We start from the raw sequence: 21,248 nt of genomic DNA on the forward strand, positions 1-21,248 counted from the left end.
AACACACGCACTACTACCTCCCGACCCGCGCGGGCAGCGGGAGCAGTGGGGGAAGGAAAATCACCACCGCCATTACCTTCCAGACCGCGCGGGTAGCGGGAGAGGGGGGGAAGGAAAATCACCAGCGCCGTTACCTTCCAGCCCGCGCGGGCAGTGGGAGAGGGGGGGGGGGAAGGAAAATCACCAGCGCCATTACCTTCCAGCCCGCGCGGGCAGTGGGGTAAGGAGAAACACCCGCGCCATGACCTTCCAGCCCGCGCGGGCAGCGGGAGAGGGGGGGGGAAGGAAAATCACCCGCGCCATTACTTTCCAGCCCGCGCGGGCAGCGGGAGAGGGGGGAAGGAAAATCACCAGCGCCATTACCTCCCAGCCCGCGCGGGCAGCGGGAGAGGGGGGGGGAAGGAAAATCACCAGCGCCATTACCTTTCAGCCCGCGCGGGCAGCGGGAGCAGTGGGTGAAGGAGAAACACCCGCGCCATTACCTTCCAGCCCGCGCGGGCAGCGGGAGAGGGGGGGGAAGGAGAAACACCCGCGCCATTACCTTCCAGCCCGCGCGGGCAGCGGGAGCAGTGGGGGAAGGAGAAACAGTGTATTTAAATTGCATTTCATTCCACCCACCTCCACATCTGTCCAAAATCCTCCATGACCGGATCAGTGCAGGAGCTGACACAATTATACAGGAGGATATTCAGTATAAAGGAGGAGGAGGAGCAGACGCACGCACACACCTCTCCCCCGTGCAGAGAAGGGGCAGTTTTAAGTCCTGGCAGCTCCATCCCGCGTCACAGCCAATCAGCTAGAGGAATTTTTTTATTTATTTTTTCCGAGCAGGGGATTTTTTTTTTTTTTCCAAGCAGCGGATTTTTTTTTTTTGCAGAGCAGGGGAAATGTTACTGGCCACGAGCCAATTTCCGATCGCAGCTGGCGAGTTGGCGACCGGGTTTGTCGAGCACTGTATATATATATATATATATCCCCACACCCTTCAATGCCTCTTAGGTCCCTTCTTCTTGTGTATACATTAGAATACATTAAGAGTAAACCTGTGCATTTTCAAAAGCTCTTTACACCATAATTTTACCACATTGTTCCATTATAATGAATCCCAACCTACAATAAACCTGTATCTCTCTACGACCAGTATTGTAACTAGAACCATAAACTACACACAGAATCTAAGAATTGTATTACTGTCATAACAACAGTAGAGACTGTTAAATGTTACTTAAACAGCTTAACATCACTGTTTTTGTTTGTCTTCTAGCACACAGCAAATTGTAAAGAAACTAAGGGCCTCATGCAGAGAGCAGCGCTATTTGAAATCTCGCCATTTTCCGGAGAAAATCGCGCTAAAAACAGCTGAAAATGGCGAGCTAGGGAAAACGCGCCATTTTTTTTCTATTTCAAAATCTCGCCGCACGGCTGGCGAGAAACTACATCTCGCCAGTCTGAAAAGTATCCGAATTCAGAAAGGTGCGCTCGCCATCTAGCGGCTGTTTTTGGCGCGATTTTCGTCATTTTTCTCCGCCAACTAAAGTTGGCAAGAAACAGGATCTCGCCGGCTATAGGGGGAAAAAAAAATGCGTGTTTTTTTTTTCCCCCTTTCAGCTGCGCGCATCTCCTCATTTACAATTCTCCACATGCAGTAATGCTAAAAATAGCGGATTTCGCCCATTTCTGCATATGGAGAATAAAACTCTCCATTAAACCTACTTTTTATTCCCCTCTCCAATTTTAAAAAGCGCTGCTCTCTGCATAGGCCCCTATGAGAGAACCCCTTCATCCCTTTTGTAAGATAATTGATTATTGTGAAATGTTGTAGTACACCCTAAACCAGGGGTGCTCAACTCCAGTCTTCAAGCCCTCCCCCACCCCCGCAAAGGTCAGGTTTTCAGGATATCCCAGCTTCAGCACAGGTGGCTCAATCAGAGGCTCAGTCTTTGACTAAGCTTCTGAGCCAGCTGTGCTGAAGCAGGGATATCCTGAAAAGCTGACCTTTTGGGGGGGGGGGGGGGTTGAGCACCCCTGCCCTAAACCACTGCTGAATAAATGAGCAATGAGCATGGGCAATGTGGCAAAGTAATGCATCCATTATAGCAGCGGTGCGCAAAGTGGGGGGCGCGACCCCCAGGGGGGGCGGGAGATTTTGCTGGGGAGGGGGCGCGGGCAGTAGCAGAGCCCCGCTCTTCCCCCAGACATTTAAATTAAATGCCGGGGGATCGCATGAGGCCTCTGTAACTATTTACTTACCGGGATTTAGCCGCTCTGTGACGTGTCTCCGTGGCAACGTAGCGTCACATTACGCCGTGGCACCATGTGATGTTGACCCTATGCGGGTCGTTACGTCCCATGACCCCGCAGCGTCATCTGGCGTGGATGAAGGTAGGCGGGAGGGGGGCGGGGTCGCGAGAGTCGGAAGGAGAGAGACAGGGGGGCCAGCACTAAAAGTTTACGCTACCCTGCATTATAGGACAACCAGAAAATAAGGTGAAGGGTTTACATTCTGTGCTATTCTATGGCTTTTATTTGCTAATATGAATACAAAAATTACAGTTTCTCAATCTTCATCAACCGGTGTAATCCTTCCCCATTAATACTGCATGTTCTTCTAAAATAAAAAAAATATTGAATTTCTGTGTTATACAGAGTAGGGCATGTAACCATATAAGTATGTCCTATATTCTGTATTTGTAGGTAGATACAAGGACCTTTGGAATATGAGTGATGACAGACCATTTGTATGCACTGCCCCCGGATGTGGCCAGGTAAGACTATACCTGAACAACATTCAGCAAAAGTGAATGAGGTCATCGTTACTAGTAAAAACTACGGTGCTGTTTACCAAGCTACATTTCTGGAAAGTGAATACACACACCCATTTTAAACACCATCACTGTCATTTTAATGTTCATGTCATAATTGGCCATTTTTTATTAGGTTAGCCGTTAGCATATTTAGAGGATTTTCATTAAACTACAATAGTGCTGATCAGGGCATTATCACAAGAAAATTCCCATTGACGTAGTGAGTAACCGTCTTAGACGCTATGCCAAGGATCGACAACTCCAGTACTCAAGGGCCACCAACAGGTCAGGTTTTCAGGATATCCCTGCTTCAGCACAGGTTGTTCAGTTTTTGACTGAAGCAGGGATATCCTGAAAATCTAACCTGTTGGTGGCCCTTGAGTACTGGAGTTGCCCATGCCAAATAGCAGACTGGCAAATACCTGAGGCTATACTTATTCTTTGTTAGAAAACAGGGGTATAAAAGTAAAAATGTGTGTTTCTTCCTGTGAAGCAACTATGAAAAAAATCACTGCAGTGGACATATTTTAGACTCTGCCAACCTTATTTCACATCGCCATCGTAATGTCATCTGATTGTTAACAACTACATAAAGTACTAGCTTGTAAAAGGATTTATAGAGTGCAATGATTTTTAGTCTTAATACACTATTGAAGTACTAGCAGTGGTAATAAACATGGTTTGTAGATAGAATATATAATATGTCATCATATATAAATATGTAAAGTGTTGAAATAATTGAATAAACTGTTTTCACATATTCAATTGTCCATAGCGTTTTACCAATGAAGATCACTTGGCTGTACATAAGCATAAACATGAGATGACACTGAAGTTTGGACCTGCTCGAAATGACAGTGTAATTGTTGCAGGTTAGTACTCGAGTAGGGGTAGCTGATAAAAATGACTCTCAAAACACGGCAAAAAATGAATTCTGTATGACCACATTCAATTACTGTACCAGAATATTACATTCAGTAATGACTGAAAGCCCTGGTCTGTAATGTCAAGAATCATTATCACTAGCAATATTATTTTGAGACTAGAGATGCGCAGTATTTATTTATTTTTGTTTGTTTGTTTGTTTTTTAGTTCACAAAAAGACGAAATTTGCCATTTTAGCAAAAACTTAAATTGACCAGCGTTAAAAGGCAGTGTGCACAGAATGCTAGTGCAAATTTATATTATTGATTTGTACTGTACTCCCTGAACCCCCAACCACACCCACCCCATCTTACTTTTCTGAGCCCCTCCCAATGATTTCAGTTTCCACTCCCTCCCCTGGTGAAACTTTAATAAAAACCAAGTAAAAAAAAAAAAGGCAGTGTGCAAGGTCACTGCAATTATCAGAGATTCGAAGCAATGTAAACTTGTGTAAAAATGCAAAATGTAAGAGAAACCCTCCCCCCTCAATCCCCCTCCCAACAAAACTCCCCAAAAATCTGAAGACTTTGGCGCATCTCAATTTTAGACAATGGGCCTCATACTTGGCCTGTGTTATAGCAAAGAACGTCACTGGATGCTAAGCTATTAACAACATGTTGTAAATGATCCTTTAGTGTTGTCTATGTAGCAGTGACACTTTTGTTATAATCTTAGCCTACTACAGTCATGCTTAAATGTGGTATATTTTCTGGAAACAAAAACCCGAAACGTCTGGGACACTATCGCTGCATTATCAAATGTATGGTTAGCTGCTGAAAACCACAACTGGACATCACACTCGCCAGTCAAAAATGTTGCCTTAGGAAAAACTAATTATTCATTTTGTCTTAATACAGTAACAGTCTGTACAACTGCCAAGGCATTAGGAATTGATGTAGCCATGTTTAAAATGTGACTTTGGTTGTTTTCCGACACCAAAGCAAACCAAATTTCCCTAGAGCGGTTTGGAAACATTAACCCTTTCAGTGCCCGCGTACATTCCCTAACACATAAAGGTAATGCAGTTAGGTTCCCCCCCCCCCCCGTACTTTCAGATCAAACGCCGACGCCCACTCGATTCCTGAAGAACTGTGAAGAAGTAGGTCTGTTCAACGAGCTTGCAAGTCCATTTGAAAATGACTTCAAGAAGACGTCTGACGATGACATTAAGAAGGTAAGTTAGCGAGCAGTGTTTCTGTGGTGGTAAAATAAAGCACCGGCTACGGCGGGAAACACAGCAGAGGTTCCTTGTTTTAATCTTTTTTAGGCATCATGCCTCAAACGTTTTGCTATTTTTTGGTTCTCCTTGTTACAGTGCTTTTTCTTCTTTTGCTTTTTCTGTGGAGGCGAATTGGCGTAACAGGTTTAAGATGTGTAAGTTGACACCTACAATATGGTGACATGCAAATAATGCTGAGGAGCATTCTCTATTCTGTTTTTCAGGGGCAACCCACTACAATGAATACACAACGTAACATGCCATATTAATAAAGGTTAAGCTGGTAAACTATGCTCTGTACACAATGAATTACAAGGAAAGACATACAGTGCACAAGGGAATAATGATTTCGCAAATCACTGAAAATGTACTTTATAGCTTTTTGTTTGCTAATCATAATTACTTTCAACATCTATTTTCTGAAGGATACTGTGCAGTTTTTTTTTGGCCCTCAGTATCCTGTGCTATAACAAATCATAATAACAAATCAAACAATCGTAATGTAATACATCTTTTTTTTATTTTTTTATTTTATTTTTTTAGCTGCCCCTGGATCTGTCTCCTCTTGTCACACCGGTGATAAGAAACAAAATTGTTGAAGAGCCTTCTGTGGTTGAAACTACTCATCAAGATAGTCCCTTACCTCATCCGGAGTCCACAACAAGTGATGAAAAGGTCAGAGTTTCACTTAATTGAATAAGTGTGCAACATATATTTAAGGCCGCAATCCCGCCAGAATCTGAGATGTTCTTTAAAAATTAAAAAGTTAGTGTTAAAAATAATGATTTCCTTAATCCCTCGCTTCTGAGGTTACTATGGTAACCTAGGGCAGCGGTGTGCTAACTGGGTGGTGAGCCCCCCAGGGGGGGCTGGAGAATTTGTAGGGGGGGGCGTGGGCGGTTACAGAGGCCCTGTGCTCTTCCCCACGGCATTTAAATTAAATGCCGGGGGAGGCGTGAGGCCTCTCTAACTCACTTACCTGCTCTCTGCGGGTCTACAGCGATGCATCGCCATGGCAATGCAGTGTCAAATGACACTGCAAGGTCATATGACGTCACGCGTCGCCATGGCAACCCGTGTCAAATGACTCGACGGGGTCACGTGACGTCACATGACCCCCGACGTCATTTGACACCAGTCATTGGGTGAGGGGGCGGAAACGCTGTGGCTCCCAGGCAGGGGGGTGCAGCTCAAGAAGTTTGCGCACCCCTGACCTAGAGCACTGGGCTCTAGGAAGAGCTCCATTTTAAGCTTTCAGACACTTAATATTTCAATTGCTTATCTCCAGAACAAAGTATCAGATTATGAAAACACAAGCAGTGTTAGAAAGAGGAAGACGAGCTCTCATAAAATGTAGATCAGTGCTCACTGCTGCTTTATGACTTCGGCCATGGTTGCCGTTTTTTATGTTTATATTTCTGCTTTCACCTAGCCATAAAAATAGTTCACAAAAACTTTCATGGAACAGGGTATATTCCCCTAAATCAGGGGTGCTCAATTCCAGTCCTCAAGCATCCCCAACAGGTCAGGTTTTCAGGATATCCCTGCTTCAGTACAGGTAGCTCAATCAGTTCCTGCTTCAGCACAAGTGGCTCAGTCAACTGAGCCTCTGATTGAGCCACCTGTGCTGAAGCTGGGATATCCTAAAAATCGGACCTGTTGGGAGGTCTTGAGGACCGGAGTTGAACACCCCCGCCCTAACTCGCCCTACTTAACGTGAGCTTGAGGACTCCTAGGTGTCCCGTTGACATAGATTAAGTAGGTAGAGAATGAAGCCATTGCCATTTTGCAAAAGGACAAAAAGTATCTGTTTCCATAATATGGGAAATATTTCAAATCTGGTCCATAGCAGCATGTAATTTCCAAATTGTAATGTTGGATAGATCTGTAACATAACATTTCCATCACATTTTATTTTAATAATAAAATAAAAAAATGTTAATTTTTTTTTTTGTTTTAGTTATGCAAGACTCTGTAACATGGATGTTTATGTATTACATTTTTCTTATTAAGTGAACATTTACAATATAGATAATATAATAGTGTTTCTTTTTAAAATGCATGATCAGCTAAATCTAATTCATATAAGGCATCACCAATTACAATATGTGTATTCTGTGTTTTAGTGGAGCAGCTTTCCATGTCGGCTAAGCTATGAGCGCTATACATTGAATTGGCGCTGAGAGCATCCCTGACATGGAGATGCAGCTTCACAGCATATTCAATAAAGGCCATTAACTTTTGCTTTTGCTGTTTTCAGGAAGTGCCATTGCCAACCGCACAGCCCACATCTACCATTGTTCGGTCTGCATCACTTCAGGTTCCAAATGTGCTGCTTACAAATTCGGATTCAAGTGTCATTATTCAACCGACAATACCTTCACCAACGTCCAGCACTGTAATCACCCACGCTCCATCCTCTAACAGACCAATAGTGTAAGTAACACAGAACCTTGTTTCATTAAGCCCATGCCTTCTAGTTAAAGGAACAATTTATGCTTTTATATTTTTTTTGTATTTTCTTTTTTTTTTTTACATTTGAAGCAGGTGGTCTCCGGAGCTGAACCCCATTTAATTTTAACTACGGGACCCCGTGCTTCCCAAGATACAGACCTCCAAAGTGGGTGCCAATATCTCTGCAAAGTTTAAAGCTCCCGCGTCACGTGGGCCAAATAGGAAGCCGAACAGGATGATGTCACAGCTTCCTATTGGCCGGCAGGGCGTGGGAACTTTGAAACTCCGCCATTCCGTGATCCCCGCTAACCGAGCAAAGCGGCTACCGGCTCCTCCGGAGGTCTGTATCTCCGGAAGTACGGAATCCCTGGGGTTCAGCTCCAGAGACCCTCTGCTTCAATCAATCCTAGGTTAAAAAATTTTATTCGCAAACAAAAATCGCCCACGTGAATTGTCTCTTTAAGTACAGTAAAAGGTAACATGGGGCATGTAGTTCTGCACTCGCCTCTAGCATATGGTTCTGATTAGGTGAAGTGTTTAAACTAAGGTTGAAGGGAAAAGGTAAACAAAGTAGATTTGACTGATTCTGTTGCAATTTATTTAATATCTTTATTCATTGTGTGACTTTTAGTTATTTTCTATGAAAAGAGACAGCAGGACTAGGTACAGCTCAACCCCGTTATAGCGCGGTCCTCTGGGGCCACCCGATCCGACTGCGCTATATCCGGGGTCGCGATAATTTTTTTTAAATGGCCGCCGCGCACCAGATCGGGGGAAGGAGGGGGTAGGAGGTGGAGTGATGCGCCGGCAGCCCTACACGATCCCCCGGCAGCCACCGTACTTCCCCCATCAACCGCACTTCCCCCAGCAGCTCCCCACCAATCCCCGCCAGCAGCCCCACGATGCTCCCAGCAGCCCCGCACCGATCTCCCCACCAATCCCCGCCAGCAGCCCCACGATGCTCCCAGCAGCCCCGCACCGATCTCCCCCCCCCCCCCCAGCAGCCCCGCACCAATCCCCGCCAGCAGCCCCATGATGCCCCCAGCGGCCCCGCATCGATCCCCCCCACAGCAGCTCTGCACTAATCCCCCCCAGCAGCCCCACACCAATCCCTGACAGCAGCCCCGCACTGATGCTCCGCACTTATCGCCCCCAGCAGCCATGACACCAGAGGTAGGGGGTAGGGGCTGTGTGTGCAGTGCAGTGTGCAGTGCGCGTGTGCAGTGTGCGTGTGCAGTGTGCGTGTGTGTGTGTGTGTGTGTGTGTGTGTGTGTGTGTGTGTGTGTGTGTGTGTGTGTACAACAAAAAAAAAAGTAGGGGGGCAGGGGCTGTGTGTGTTTTTTTTATTTTTTATATTCGGGGTCCACGCTCAAACCGCGTTATAGCGGATCGCGCTATAACGGGGTTGAGCTGTATTTAGGACAAGGTAATTCAATTTGGCTTTGGTATGAGCGTTCTATAAAAACTAGGATAAGGGTAAAAAGATGTTATGGAAACCTATAACGTTTAAATCCATGTATTTTAAAACCTATTCTGAATATGCAAACACGTGCTCATTAAATCATTTATATGACAAACAGTTTGAATTTGTTTGCATTTTTATTGATTTATAGATATCAAAAAGAATGTCTGATTTACAGTTTCTGAGGATTGGTGTAAAAATAAAGTGTTCTGAGAATATTTTATGGCCAGTTGAATTGTGATCTTAAAAGAGGTGGCAACTGTAGCACAAATATATAATTCCTTGATTTGGAAAGATACAGAATAACTGTTCAACTATAGGCTTCATTCAGTAGAAAGAGCACTGTGAGGTTAAGAGAAATATATTAAGTTTTTCCTAAAACCAAAACGGAGACTATTTAAAGTAAAAATATCTCAGACGTTATTTTTATTGATCGAAGTTTTGAATTTGAATATTATTATAATAATAATGTTTTTACTTTATTTTTTACGACCATATATATGTTAATTATTAATAGTCTGCAAGTATAAATACTTTTCTTCATATATTTTAATTGCCAATTTATGTCCGATTTCTGTATTTGTGGTGTCTTGTGGTCCACTGTGCAACAATAATACATATACATAGCCATATATAGGGCTGACCGTTGGTGCACCTCTGGGAAAAGTAATGGATGTTTGGCAAGTTTTGTATACTCGCAAAAAGTGGTTGGCAAGATATTGCAACCTCAAATGGCTTTTTATCTGTGTGGGTAAAAGATTAACACATCAAATGACTGTTAACGTTTGTGTATGTGCTGAAAAAGCCATTATATTTAATATTGTGCAGTATTCACCATTTTGTTATTTCTTTAAAGTATACCGGAAGCCTTATAAGAAAGCTTGTGCATCTCCATTTTTCACGATTTGTGGATGTGCTACGTCTGTGGTTGGTTTGTTTTTAAAGGTTCACATCCCTCCTTTTTTCTATCCTCAGACCAGTTCCAGCTCCTTTTCCTTTGTTGTTACATCTACCCAATGGACAAACCATGCCTGTTGCTATTCCTGCCTCAATCACAAATTCCAATGTACATATACCTGCTTCAGTCCCAGTAAGTTTGTATGTGTTGGAATTCTCCATTTTCCTAGTAATGTTAATGTTCACATAGATAACTCTTCAATGTACAATGTGTCACTTCCCTTGTGTTTATAATGCAGTTACATTTTATTTGTTTGTCCTTTTTTTTTTGTAACTTCAGTTTTTGTTGTTTTTTTAAGGTCAAACATTGACAATGACAGGTCATACATTCAATTTATCTTGACGGTATCAATAAAGTGTCAAGGTTAACAACTGTTCCAAAGACATGTACCAAATCAACTGTGAAAATAAAAATAAAATAAGAGATGTTAAGGGGGGGGGGAGGAATGGTATGGGTCCGGGTCTGCTCCCCCGCCGAGCACCTCTCTAACTGAGCCCCTCTGTTTTGGGATATAGGTCTACTGCAACTCTATTGGCCTGAGATTTATTTGTCTTTCAAAGATTGAGAGCATTACTTTCGTTTATGAATGCTAATTTGTGTGATTTTGTCATGTTAAGAAAATGTAGATCTTCTAAGCAATCAAATGCCAAAATATACATTTATGTTTACATTTTTAAGAAAGCAAGGGACGACACCGCTCATTAAATCTTGAGAAAACTTATTTCAGTAGTTCTCGCCCTTTCTTTTTGCACGGGCACCCCTGACTGATTTTTTAAATGTTGTGGCGGCCCTGCTCCTCAGGCTGCACACAGCCATTCCCACTCACCCTCCTCACATGCACAAACCCACAACACTCACCGCCTTCTTACACACTCACACTTATATCAAAAATACAGTAGACTCCTCCCCCCTGAAGAAGCGTGGTGTACACGCGAAACGATCGTCGGGCAACGTGATGCGTCACGAGTGACGTCATCAGAAGTGGCGACATCTCCGATCCTGGGCAGTAGATGGTTGCCAACCTAGTCAGGCTTGTATCTATACAGTATTTTGCCGTGGCATTCTGGACCCGCTGCGGTCAAGGCCTATCATCTTTCCTACGATGGTTATACTTTGTCTTTTGATATGCGAGCACTGATTCTAAACAACATTTATTGGCAACCATTTCTCTCTGCTATATGTACTTATAGGTATTTATTACCCGTGGTTACTGCAGGAATACTTATATTGGCTATGATATATACCCTGATCATAAAGCACATGTGCGTATAGGTATTTATTACCTGTGGTTATCCAATTTTGGGACACCACTGCAGGAATACTCATACTGACCACGATATACATTTTGAGCATATATGTGTTTATCTTTGGATATCAATTAGATGATATGTATGTTTATATACAGTGGAAATACACCTAAAGATATCATTTAAATCCTTACTATCTGCCGGGATCCAAATTTGGAATAGATGTTCATAGATAGCAACTTGAATCCATGACATATAGATATACCTATCTTTAAAAGCTGTCTATTTAGCCACTTCACTACAGGGTCATTTTAATGTATGAATGAACTTATGTGTGTTTTTAATGGATATTTGAATCAATAAAACTTTATTATTTTCTGATCAATCCGGTTCCTATTGGTCAAGAGACCTACACAGTAATTAATTGTTGGATCATTGTTATCCGCCTACTCAAACCCAGCATTGAGTGCTATATATAGAGGGAATCTTTCTGATCCTCTTTGGATCAACACTGTTATTACACTCACACTTTATACTCGCCTTTACTCTCAACACACTCCACAGCCTCCCACCCTCCATGTCACAGAGCACACTCCCCCGTTTTCTCAACCCCTCTCCCTTCTCACATAGCACACTCATTCTGTGCACACTCCATATTCATGGCGGTGAGGCTGCAATCCACCTCTCTTCTCGTGCCAGGTTGAGAGGCGGATTGCAGCCTCTCGTCCTCCAGACCGAGCGAAACGCACCAGCTGAGTAGCCGGCAGAGTTTTTCCACTGGGGGCCATGGCACCCTTGATGAGAAACACTGACGTGCCTATTTTAGTGATATTAAAGGTGCAGTCCATGACTCCTTTTTATTTATTTATGTTTTTTAAATGGTCATGTTACTTTTTATCAACTACTTTCTTACATTTATTTGTTGTGCTGCAGATGGTGGTGTTTTTTTTTTTTTTAAAGTTTAAAGGGTCATTCCCTCCAAGGACCAAAGTGATTGCAGCGCAGCGACATTTGTAATGGCTTAAATGTAGCTGATGAACACCATTTAAACAAATTGGCCAACTGAAACAATGTTTAAATATATTTTTTAAACTCCTAAACTAAATGCTTTGCAGCATTTTTGTGATGAGACGGTTTGTAAAACTGTTGCATGTACAGGCAGACGATTGACCCAGACTTTTCCCCTTTTCTTATGTTGCTGAGCTGATTATGACATTCACATTACTATAAAGAGAGAAACCCGGGTGAGCAATACGTTTTGCAGAATTTACAAATATTACTTCAGGGACGACTGAAACTTTCCAAGGAAGCAGATTGTCGAATTAAAAATGAAAAAAAAAAAAAAAGCTGCATGGTGGCTGCTACGTGGCACAATCCCTTTTAATGAACACTGCATAGAGGGGGCCCGCAATCCTTCGCTATCAGCAGGGGGTTAAGGGTAACATAGCTACGACTTCCTTTCCTGGTAAATCATGATATTTAAATTAGTTTTTTGTTTTCTTATAAAGAGATTGCGCATGTTAAAAAAAAAAATCAAATTTTAAGGACAGAACTCTTCACATTTGGGTACCATATTTAAAGATAAATGAGGTTGCAGAAGTTTTTCGACATAATTGGTTAAAACAGTAGCTGAACTGCAATATGTGCAGCCAATACGGCTGTACCAGGTCCAACCACCTTTAGGGGCCCATCCTCCACGTACGAACCGCTGTTGTGGCGCTTACTTTAGCAGGCCCCCCCCTCTCTCAACACCTCCCTGGGGCCTACGTGTGATGTGAGACCTTACGTTGGGGCAGACGAAGCCCACATATATGGTCATAACACAGAAGTCAGGCCCAATTTCCACAATCGCCACCAGGGTATTCTCCCTCCGTCACTGCCACCACACCCGCTCCCAGGTAGGGCCCTCGGTGCCGAGTTCCACCACTGGGTTAAGGTCTCCATTCACAAAGGAAACACCATTCCTAAATCAGTTTGGAAAATATTGTAAATGGGCATCAGTTGAATGTCTGGTTAATGCCTTCAGTTTTCTCTATGACGTACCTGTTGGTTGCATGCTCTGGCACACCAGAGGCCCTATTGACATACCAATACGTCGTCATGGGGAGAGGATAGTTTTCCAGGCTAACTGCTTCAATAGAGCGGTTGGTCCGATCCAAATGGAAGTGAAAGCCCCTCCATTACTGTCAGCCAGGGGTGTGAAGCGATCACATGACCGCAAATGGCAGAGGTCCTGTCACACTCTGGTACCGCCGAACCTCCAGAGCTGGAAAGGTTAATTTTAAATCATTTTACCGGTTTTAAATAAAGTGAAGAGTAAGACGTATGTGAGATTTCTTTTTTTGTACTTTTTGTATAAAGATGGGGCACACTGAAAAATACAAAATGAGAGAAAATGATTATAGCGTATTAGAAAAATGATCCGACGTTTCGGTGCCATAGCCCCTTCATCAGTTCTAAAATACAAGCTATTGTGTATAATTTACATTAACTTTCAAAACGTTTCAATGAGTCAGTCATATTTGTTTATGCTTTTGTAATGTTCCTTGCACAGCTTGTTAGACCTGTCACCGTGGTGCCTACTATACCAGGAATCCCAGGGCCTTCTTCCCCACAGCCTGTCCAGTCCGAGGCAAAATTGGTAAATATACTTTAATTTAAAAAATAATTCTATTTTTATTCTTATTTCATCTACATACATCCTATTTTTTTCTTCATTCTGTGGTATTCGTAGTTGTTTGTTTATCTTGGAAATATAGTGGTGTGAAATAGTTTTTGGTGGTAGAAAGGCAGCAGGGCACTCGTAAATTGAATAAACAAAGTATCTTTATTGAGGTTACATATTCGTTCTACGCGTTTCGGTCCCAGCTAGAAGCGAAACGCGTAGGAGAAATAATGTAACCTCAATAAAGACCCTTTAGTTCTTCAATTTACGAGTGCCCCGCTGCCTTTCTACTATTGAATCAGTTCCACCACGGGATGTACTGCAGGATTAGACCCCCGGCAGCATATGGTGCAGCACTATTATCCGTTCCGAGTACAAGCTCTTACAAATCTTTTTTTCAAAAACATTTTCGTGATATTTTCAAATGGCCGCTATTGTGCATCTCCAATAACTGCATTATTACGCAGCTCTGTGCACTGCAGTTTGGAATTTGGATGTATGTATCATTGTATTTATATAGCGCCAACAATGTACGCAGTGCCTTACAAAATGACACTACAAGGTAAATAAATGACTAGCAATAGGGATAGGTCCAACAGGTAAATGACAACACAAGACCAAGGGTGTTCAATCATAAGGGCGCAATTTCTGCAGCATATCACGTCACAATACATAGATGTATTCTTATTGTTATAAATTACAATACAATAATGAAGTTTTAGATAAACACAACAACAAAAAAACCCTTATGTTATATGGTTCATTCTTTTTATCATTCACCTCTTTATGCAGGTAAAGTACCCTATCCGTAGGTAAATATTCACATTGTTTTGACTTGAAATACTTTATATATACACACACACACACACACATACACACAAATGTGTGTGTGTGTGTGTGTGTATATCTATCTCAAATACAAATATCACTTGTGAGCACATTCAGATGTCCTCTGCTTTTCACCATTATCACCTAGCATACAGTGCTTCCACTGCAGCAAGGGATTCTGGGAAATGACATGCAAATATATATATATATATATATATATATATATATATAACAGACAGACATGTACAAAGGTATGTATATACACAGTACATTTCTATGTTTTTGGACATGAGGTGACAGATTTCTGCTGTATTGAGCCCATCATTATGATGCACATATGAAGAACACATCTTGTGCAGTGTCACATAGTACAAACAACGTAATTAGTAAATTGAACACAGTGTAAGTATGCAAATTACGTGACCTTTGCTGCCATTTTATTTCTTTGTTTCTTTTTCTTTTTTACAACTTGATAAATAACCCCCTTAATTCTCAGGCATTTATTGAGCCATCCGCTAATGGTTAAGGAGAGACTTCCACATGTGCGAGGTACCTGTCATCTCATATGAGTGCTATTCATGTGTAAACACAAAACAAAAACTGAGCACAGGATCATCTGCTTTGTTTTATAATCTCCACGACAATCCACAGCCAAGTCCAGTATTTCCAGCCTGAAGACCCGCGTTAACATTGGTAAATAAAAACAATGATTCTATATAGGTTGGGTGCCGTGTATCAGAATCCAAAGCTTTATTATTACCAATGTATATAGACTTTTTAAACGTCTGTAGGAGTCCTATTGGGGTGCAGCCTTAATTGCAAAAGCGACACTAAACATTACAGTACTTCTAGTGAAACTATGAATTAAAAAATTGCTTTATATATAGTATAATTGCTGTGGATTTCAGATCATGTTTTAGAGCGGATTCTGTGACCCTTTCATCTGGGTGTAATCTCTACCAAACCCACCCACAGAGATCTACTGATTTGCAGGGCACAGAAAGGCTTTAATAGTTCAGAAATGGGTGTTCTTCTTTATAAGAATGAAAGAGAAAACGGTAGAGAAGCTCAGCTTGTGAGGCATTGTACATTAGTATATTTTATAGCACCTGCATTTTGGAGTTAAAATAGAGAACTTTTGAACTAATAAATATGAAAGTTTTTTTTTTTTAATGATGTGAGGGAATTGCAGGCTTTATGAAGAATGTTACACAGTAGACTAGTGTTTGTTTAACAGGGCTTCCTAGAAAACCTTGGGTTCCCTGGGCTTCTCTAAAGGGTTCTCTGCAATTTTGTATCAAATATAGAAGAATTTGCAATGCAGCTGATCTCAGACATACAATTAGAGAAGATTGGGGTTCCTTACAATGCGTCTGATCTCAGACACGATATTAGACAGAGGTTTGGGGTTCTGCAGAATTTCACAATACAATTTTATAGGGTTCTGTAACCAAAAAAAAAAGGTTAAAATAACACTACAGTAGCAGTTTAAAAACTGGTATTCATATATGTTTGCTGTGGTAGGCCAAACCCGTGAGGTCCCTTGTGGCATTCACGTTTAAGGGGAAAGGTTTATATTGCTCATAAAAGAGGAAAATGGCAAAGATGGATTTTAAGAAGAAGGGGTGCAGATGTTCCCCTCCTATTTGAGACCCATTTTAGTCCCCCAGACGATCCAAGCTACCTAGATAGAGAGATTCTATAAAGAAGTTTTGTTTTTGTTTTTTCCTTCGCAACGGTTAGAAGAAGAGGTGTGGCATTACTACTCCACAATCGGTCCGCTTTCACACACAATGCTAACAAAGTAAACAGAGACGGTAGATAAATGATATTGGGAGGGGGCTGTATGAAAGGGACCTGACCATAGCTATAGTATATTCCCTGAATTAAAATAATCTCAAATTCTTCCATTTACTTTTACTACACTAGGATTTTTTGCATCCTCCAGGCCCATCAGAGATGGTCTCCATATCAGATATAGAAGCTGCCCTATAATGATCCCGCATTCTAAGCCAAAACTAAGTTAAGCATCATGATTTGTGGACCCGTTACTGTGCTGTTCCTCCCTCTTCCATTCTTTCTTTTATGTACACACCCATCCTATAAGGTTTTGTTTCTGTATACCTCTGCAAGAACAGTTGTTTCACCATTGTGCTCCCCCTAATCCCCTTTTATGTATCCACCCCCCCTAACAACCACCCTCTGTTTTATTTCTGTATATCTATGCTTGAAAAAACAATAAAAAAAAAAAAAAAAAACAGTAGACTATAGATAATTCTAAAGTAAGAAAGGGTTAAAAATAATGACCAGCATGCCTTGTCTTAGACCAGCATGACCATAAAACATAATGGAAATATTAATACGTGATATTGCAAGCTTGCAAAAAGCCTTATTTGCAATGTTGAAATCTCCCACATAAACGCCTATATTATTTTCACTGTAAGGCAACAAAATGTTGACACAGCCTACAAAAAAAATCGATATAATTGTAACAAACATGTCACATCCCAGGTAGGTTAGTCAAACGCACCGGTCCACTTTATATTGAAGTGTTCTAGTTAAACTAACTAAAAGAGCTTAAGGGGGGGGGGGAAACAATCAAGAGAACATTAAATGGAGTTTTACCCTCTGGGATCCACCATGTACAGACTTTTGTGACAAACTGAATTATCTTCCTACGCAGTATGAAGCCAGTAGGTTTACTGCAGGGGTCTTCTATTGAGAGCTGACAGAGGGCGGCTTGGCAACTGTTCAGAAAGCTATATTAAGTTGGTTAAGCCCGGCATGGAACCTCATGTTCAGCAGAATTCTCCTGACCTGCCTCTCTGCATGCCAAGCTCATCAGCAAACACCTAATGAGCCCCCCTCTAAACAGACCCTTTCCCAACCTAGTTCATTTTCATATGTTCTCTGGAGGAGGAGAGACAAGACTTCATGAGGACTGATGATGCTGCAAAGACCACAATAATGATAATTAACTTGCTGAATTTAGAAGATTATGCTGTTAATTAGTTGCAAAATAAAGATAAGTAATAGAGCAGCAGATGGTAGGATAACACCCAGGAGAAGGAGGGTTATTACTCTGATGAGCTTTTGTGGCAGATATGAAATATGGATCTGACTTTTTCATAAGTTGTTCCTAGAGAATATTACCTTGTTTCTGTAAGCTGATGATGGAACGACCTATTCTTACCAAATTTTGACAGATGTGAGCGAGGTTTGCTTTCAAGGGTACAAACTACACAAGCTAAAATTGCTGTATGGAAAGTTAACAACAAGATCGATTCAGTGTTTTCTAAAAAGCGTTTTTTAGGATCTTGGTATTTTTGAGGAAGGAGGGGAGTCACCAAAAATTTTGAAGTCAGGTCAAAAATAATGCCAGATTTATCAATTTAAAATATTCCAGGTATACTAATCAATTAGGTGCAAAGCTAGAGATTTCCTCTGGCTAAAAAAACCTAGATATTTTCTCTTAGAGGTGATATTTTTTATTTTATTGATCTATAATTTGTACACAGTGCATCCTTAATTAGATATCTGTAAAAGTAAATTCCCCACTACACATATTTGGATAGCTTGTTTTAAATGGCTTTGTGGTAGCTTATACAGATGTTTTTTTTTTTTTAACTGTTTTATGTCATTAGCTGTTGGGTGTGTGTGTGTGTGTGTGTGTGTGTGTGTGTGTGTGTGTGTGTGTGTGTGTGTGTGTGTGTGTGTGTGTGTGTCTGTGTGTGTGTGTCTGTGTGAAAAAGCACCCGATTCTAGTGTGATACCAGTGAATAAAAAAATGTAATATTTTCTCTTCAGCGTCGGGATTCACACTCGCACAGCTACCGTAGCTTACTCAAACACGTAACCCTATGTGTTTCTTCCATCTCAACGGATTTCAGCGGTTTAATTATAAACTCTAAAAGTATATATTAGTCCCTATTAGTTATTAAGGGACTAATATATACTTTTAGAGTTTATAATTAGTAAGGTCTCCTTTGATTGGACTCTTGAACTATATAAACTATACGAGTGCTACTAGAGTCCATCCCCTGATGAAATCCGCTGAGACGTAAGAAACGCGTAGGGTTATGTGTTGTGAGTAACCTACGGTAGCTGTGCGAGTGTGGATCCTGACGCCGGAGAGAGAGGCTGTGATCTGCCCTCGAGCACTGGGAACCTTAGGAGTAGGAACTCTTCTCTGCATTTGCGGGTTGCCGGAGGATCTTCCAAGCATCAACACCAGCAGTGGAGTTCTAGGGGAGAATATCCGACGACAGATCAGGCAGAGCAGCGTCTCGGAACAACTTGTTGGCGCATGAGTTTACTCATACCATGCTTATTATTCACGGCGGTATTGTGAGTTTTTAATCGTTAATGTCCAAAATATTAAAAACATATTCACTGCAATCACACTAGGATCGGGCGCTTTTTCTTCTCTTTTTTTTTTTCTGTTTAGGTCACACAGTGAAAGTTTGTTGAACCCAGGAAGAAGGCTGCCAGTATCCAAAAGGACTTAATAAGGTTAACCCATTTGGGTCACAGTGGTATCGGACTTTTTATATGTTTTTTTGGACTTTTTTATACAATTTTTTTTAATCTTTATTATTATTTATTTTTTATGGGATTTTTGCACACATGGCTATCAGCATATAAACAACACTGTTTAAATATATCTTTTTTTATACATATTAATATAATTCTATTCGTTTTGCTAATACATATTTTTATTTAGTCATCTGCATCTATTGCTAATTTGTCATCAAATAAATATATATATTTCCCTTCAATATTAGGTTACATTTTGATGCACTGCAGCACATATAAAGGGTGTGTGTGTGTGTGTGTGTGTGTGTGTGTGTGTGTGTGTGTGTGTGTGTGTGTGTGTGTGTGTGTGTGTGTGTGTGTGTGTGTGTGTGTGTGTGTCACCAAGGAGATCAAAAGCACAGGGAGTAGAAGAAAAATGTGTTTATTCAGTTCATTATGCAGACATATCCCGATGTTTCTTCAGATCCGAAGAAGGTCTCTCTGGGGACCAAAACATCAGGATATGTCTGCATAATGGACTGAATAAACACATTAAATTTGGATCACGTTGGTGATCATTAATGACTTTTATTCTTACCTCTACCTTGCTCCACCTACCCCTCTGCTGAGGTATTCTACTAAGTGTGTGTATACATATTCACACCTACACACATTACCCCATCACCACACTGTGCTTATTTATATGTACATTTTACAATAATGTTTTTTTATAGATTAGTCACTTTTTTTTTTCCCCCCTGCACCAGTGAGCTCATTCAGAATCACACACTTTGTGAATGAGGCCGAAAAATCTTTAAAGTTGGGCAGTGAATGTCTCGCTCCTCCCCTTCCCCTCCAACCCCCCCCCCCCCCCGTTAGGTCGTGCATATAGTGCCGGCGCCGCAACGGCACAGCAAAACAAATGTATTGCCGCCGTCGCGTGCGCTTATAGTAGAAGCGGAGCGACGGCTTGGTCGCGATCGCTGGAAGTCAATTTGATTTTTCCAACTACCTCAGTGTGACGTCGCTGGCGGCGGCACTATAAGCGCAGCCTTAGCTTCTTCATTTTAAGCTTAAATCCCTAAAGAAGCCTAAATGAGTTTCTTGTATAATGTTACTATCCTCAATAAAGGTAAACATGTAAATGCTTATATATCCTAAACGGAGCATCAGATTTTAAAAAAAAAACACAAGTGTTGGAAAGGGCAGGAATCTCTTTAAAGTAAGTAAAAAAATGGGGAAAATAAATGGTGATCAATGTGGACTGCTGCATTAAAGCAGCTGTTTAATATGAAACTATCGATTTTTAAATGAGCTATAGTTATTCACTTAGTACTGACCTGCTAAAAACCTAAACATATCGCCCCTGTTTTTATCAATGCATTGTAAGTGGATAATTCAGGATGTTTGGCGATAGCATGGTGGAGTATGTCCCTTCCAAGCTATTTTTTTTAATTCTGTCCTTCTGCAAGACAGTGTGACGTATAGTACAAGGCTGTATGGCCATACGGTATACGCTGTGTGTTTTGGGCACACAAGGAGATAATGAGTTATTATGGATTGTGTTTCCTTGCATGAGCTTGCTGTTTTACACTGCAATCATTCTTCAAGATAATAATATTTATGTATTTTTTTGCTATCCTGCGTGTTTGATATTAATAGGTTTCCCAAGAGCTTTATACTATTTTGGATGGTACATTTGTGATCAACAAAGTCCTTTTTTTTTTTCTTTTTTTTTAAGGTACCAGGTAAACCAGTCCTGATTGCATCACTCATTTGAATGCATTTCCCTTGGGTGAACTGTAATAAACTCTATAGAGGGTGAATGCTACAAAATCAAGGCTGGCTGACCTTATATCTGATAATGTAAAGCTGTCTGGTCACCCTAATTGGCATTGTATAATGACTTGCAAAGAAAAAAATATATGAAGTGAAGCCTTTCTATTTTGCAAGTACAACACATAACATGAACCTAATGACCATTTACAAGATTAATGTGCCTTCCTAACTTGGAAAACCTGCATGTCAGCTAATAGAAATAATGAGAGAGAGGTCACGGATAAGTACTTAACCCCACATCCTATATCTCTAGTATACAAGTCTCTTTTTAACAGATTTCAAGATTATATACATCGATAAAAAAAATATATATATATATTATATGTATATGTG

The 21,248-nt window shown here is 41.1% G+C and overlaps 1 protein-coding gene across 7 annotated transcripts in view; it reads left to right on the top strand.

The window, feature by feature from the left end:
* Nucleotides 1–21,248, top strand: part of ATF2 (activating transcription factor 2) — a 70,434-nt gene that overhangs the window by 19,683 nt on the left and 29,503 nt on the right. For 6 of the 7 annotated variants that reach the window (XR_012802696.1, XM_075609019.1, XM_075609018.1 and 3 more), the window contains exons 2-8: nucleotides 2,695–2,765; nucleotides 3,580–3,676; nucleotides 4,784–4,902; nucleotides 5,491–5,622; nucleotides 7,208–7,383; nucleotides 9,839–9,953; nucleotides 13,623–13,709. Coding sequence is in view for 6 of the 7 variants with exons in the window: in XM_075609016.1 (XP_075465131.1) it covers nucleotides 2,695–2,765; nucleotides 3,580–3,676; nucleotides 4,784–4,902; nucleotides 5,491–5,622; nucleotides 7,208–7,383; nucleotides 9,839–9,953; nucleotides 13,623–13,709 (797 nt within the window). In the remaining variant the exon portion in view is untranslated. The remainder of the gene's footprint in view (nucleotides 1–2,694; nucleotides 2,766–3,579; nucleotides 3,677–4,783; nucleotides 4,903–5,490; nucleotides 5,623–7,207; nucleotides 7,384–9,838; nucleotides 9,954–13,622; nucleotides 13,710–21,248) is intronic. The other variant, XM_075609015.1, reaches the window with a different exon arrangement.

The sequence above is a fragment of the Ascaphus truei genome, chromosome 7 (assembly GCF_040206685.1).
Source record: "Ascaphus truei isolate aAscTru1 chromosome 7, aAscTru1.hap1, whole genome shotgun sequence".
NCBI classification, from domain to species: domain Eukaryota; kingdom Metazoa; phylum Chordata; class Amphibia; order Anura; family Ascaphidae; genus Ascaphus; species Ascaphus truei.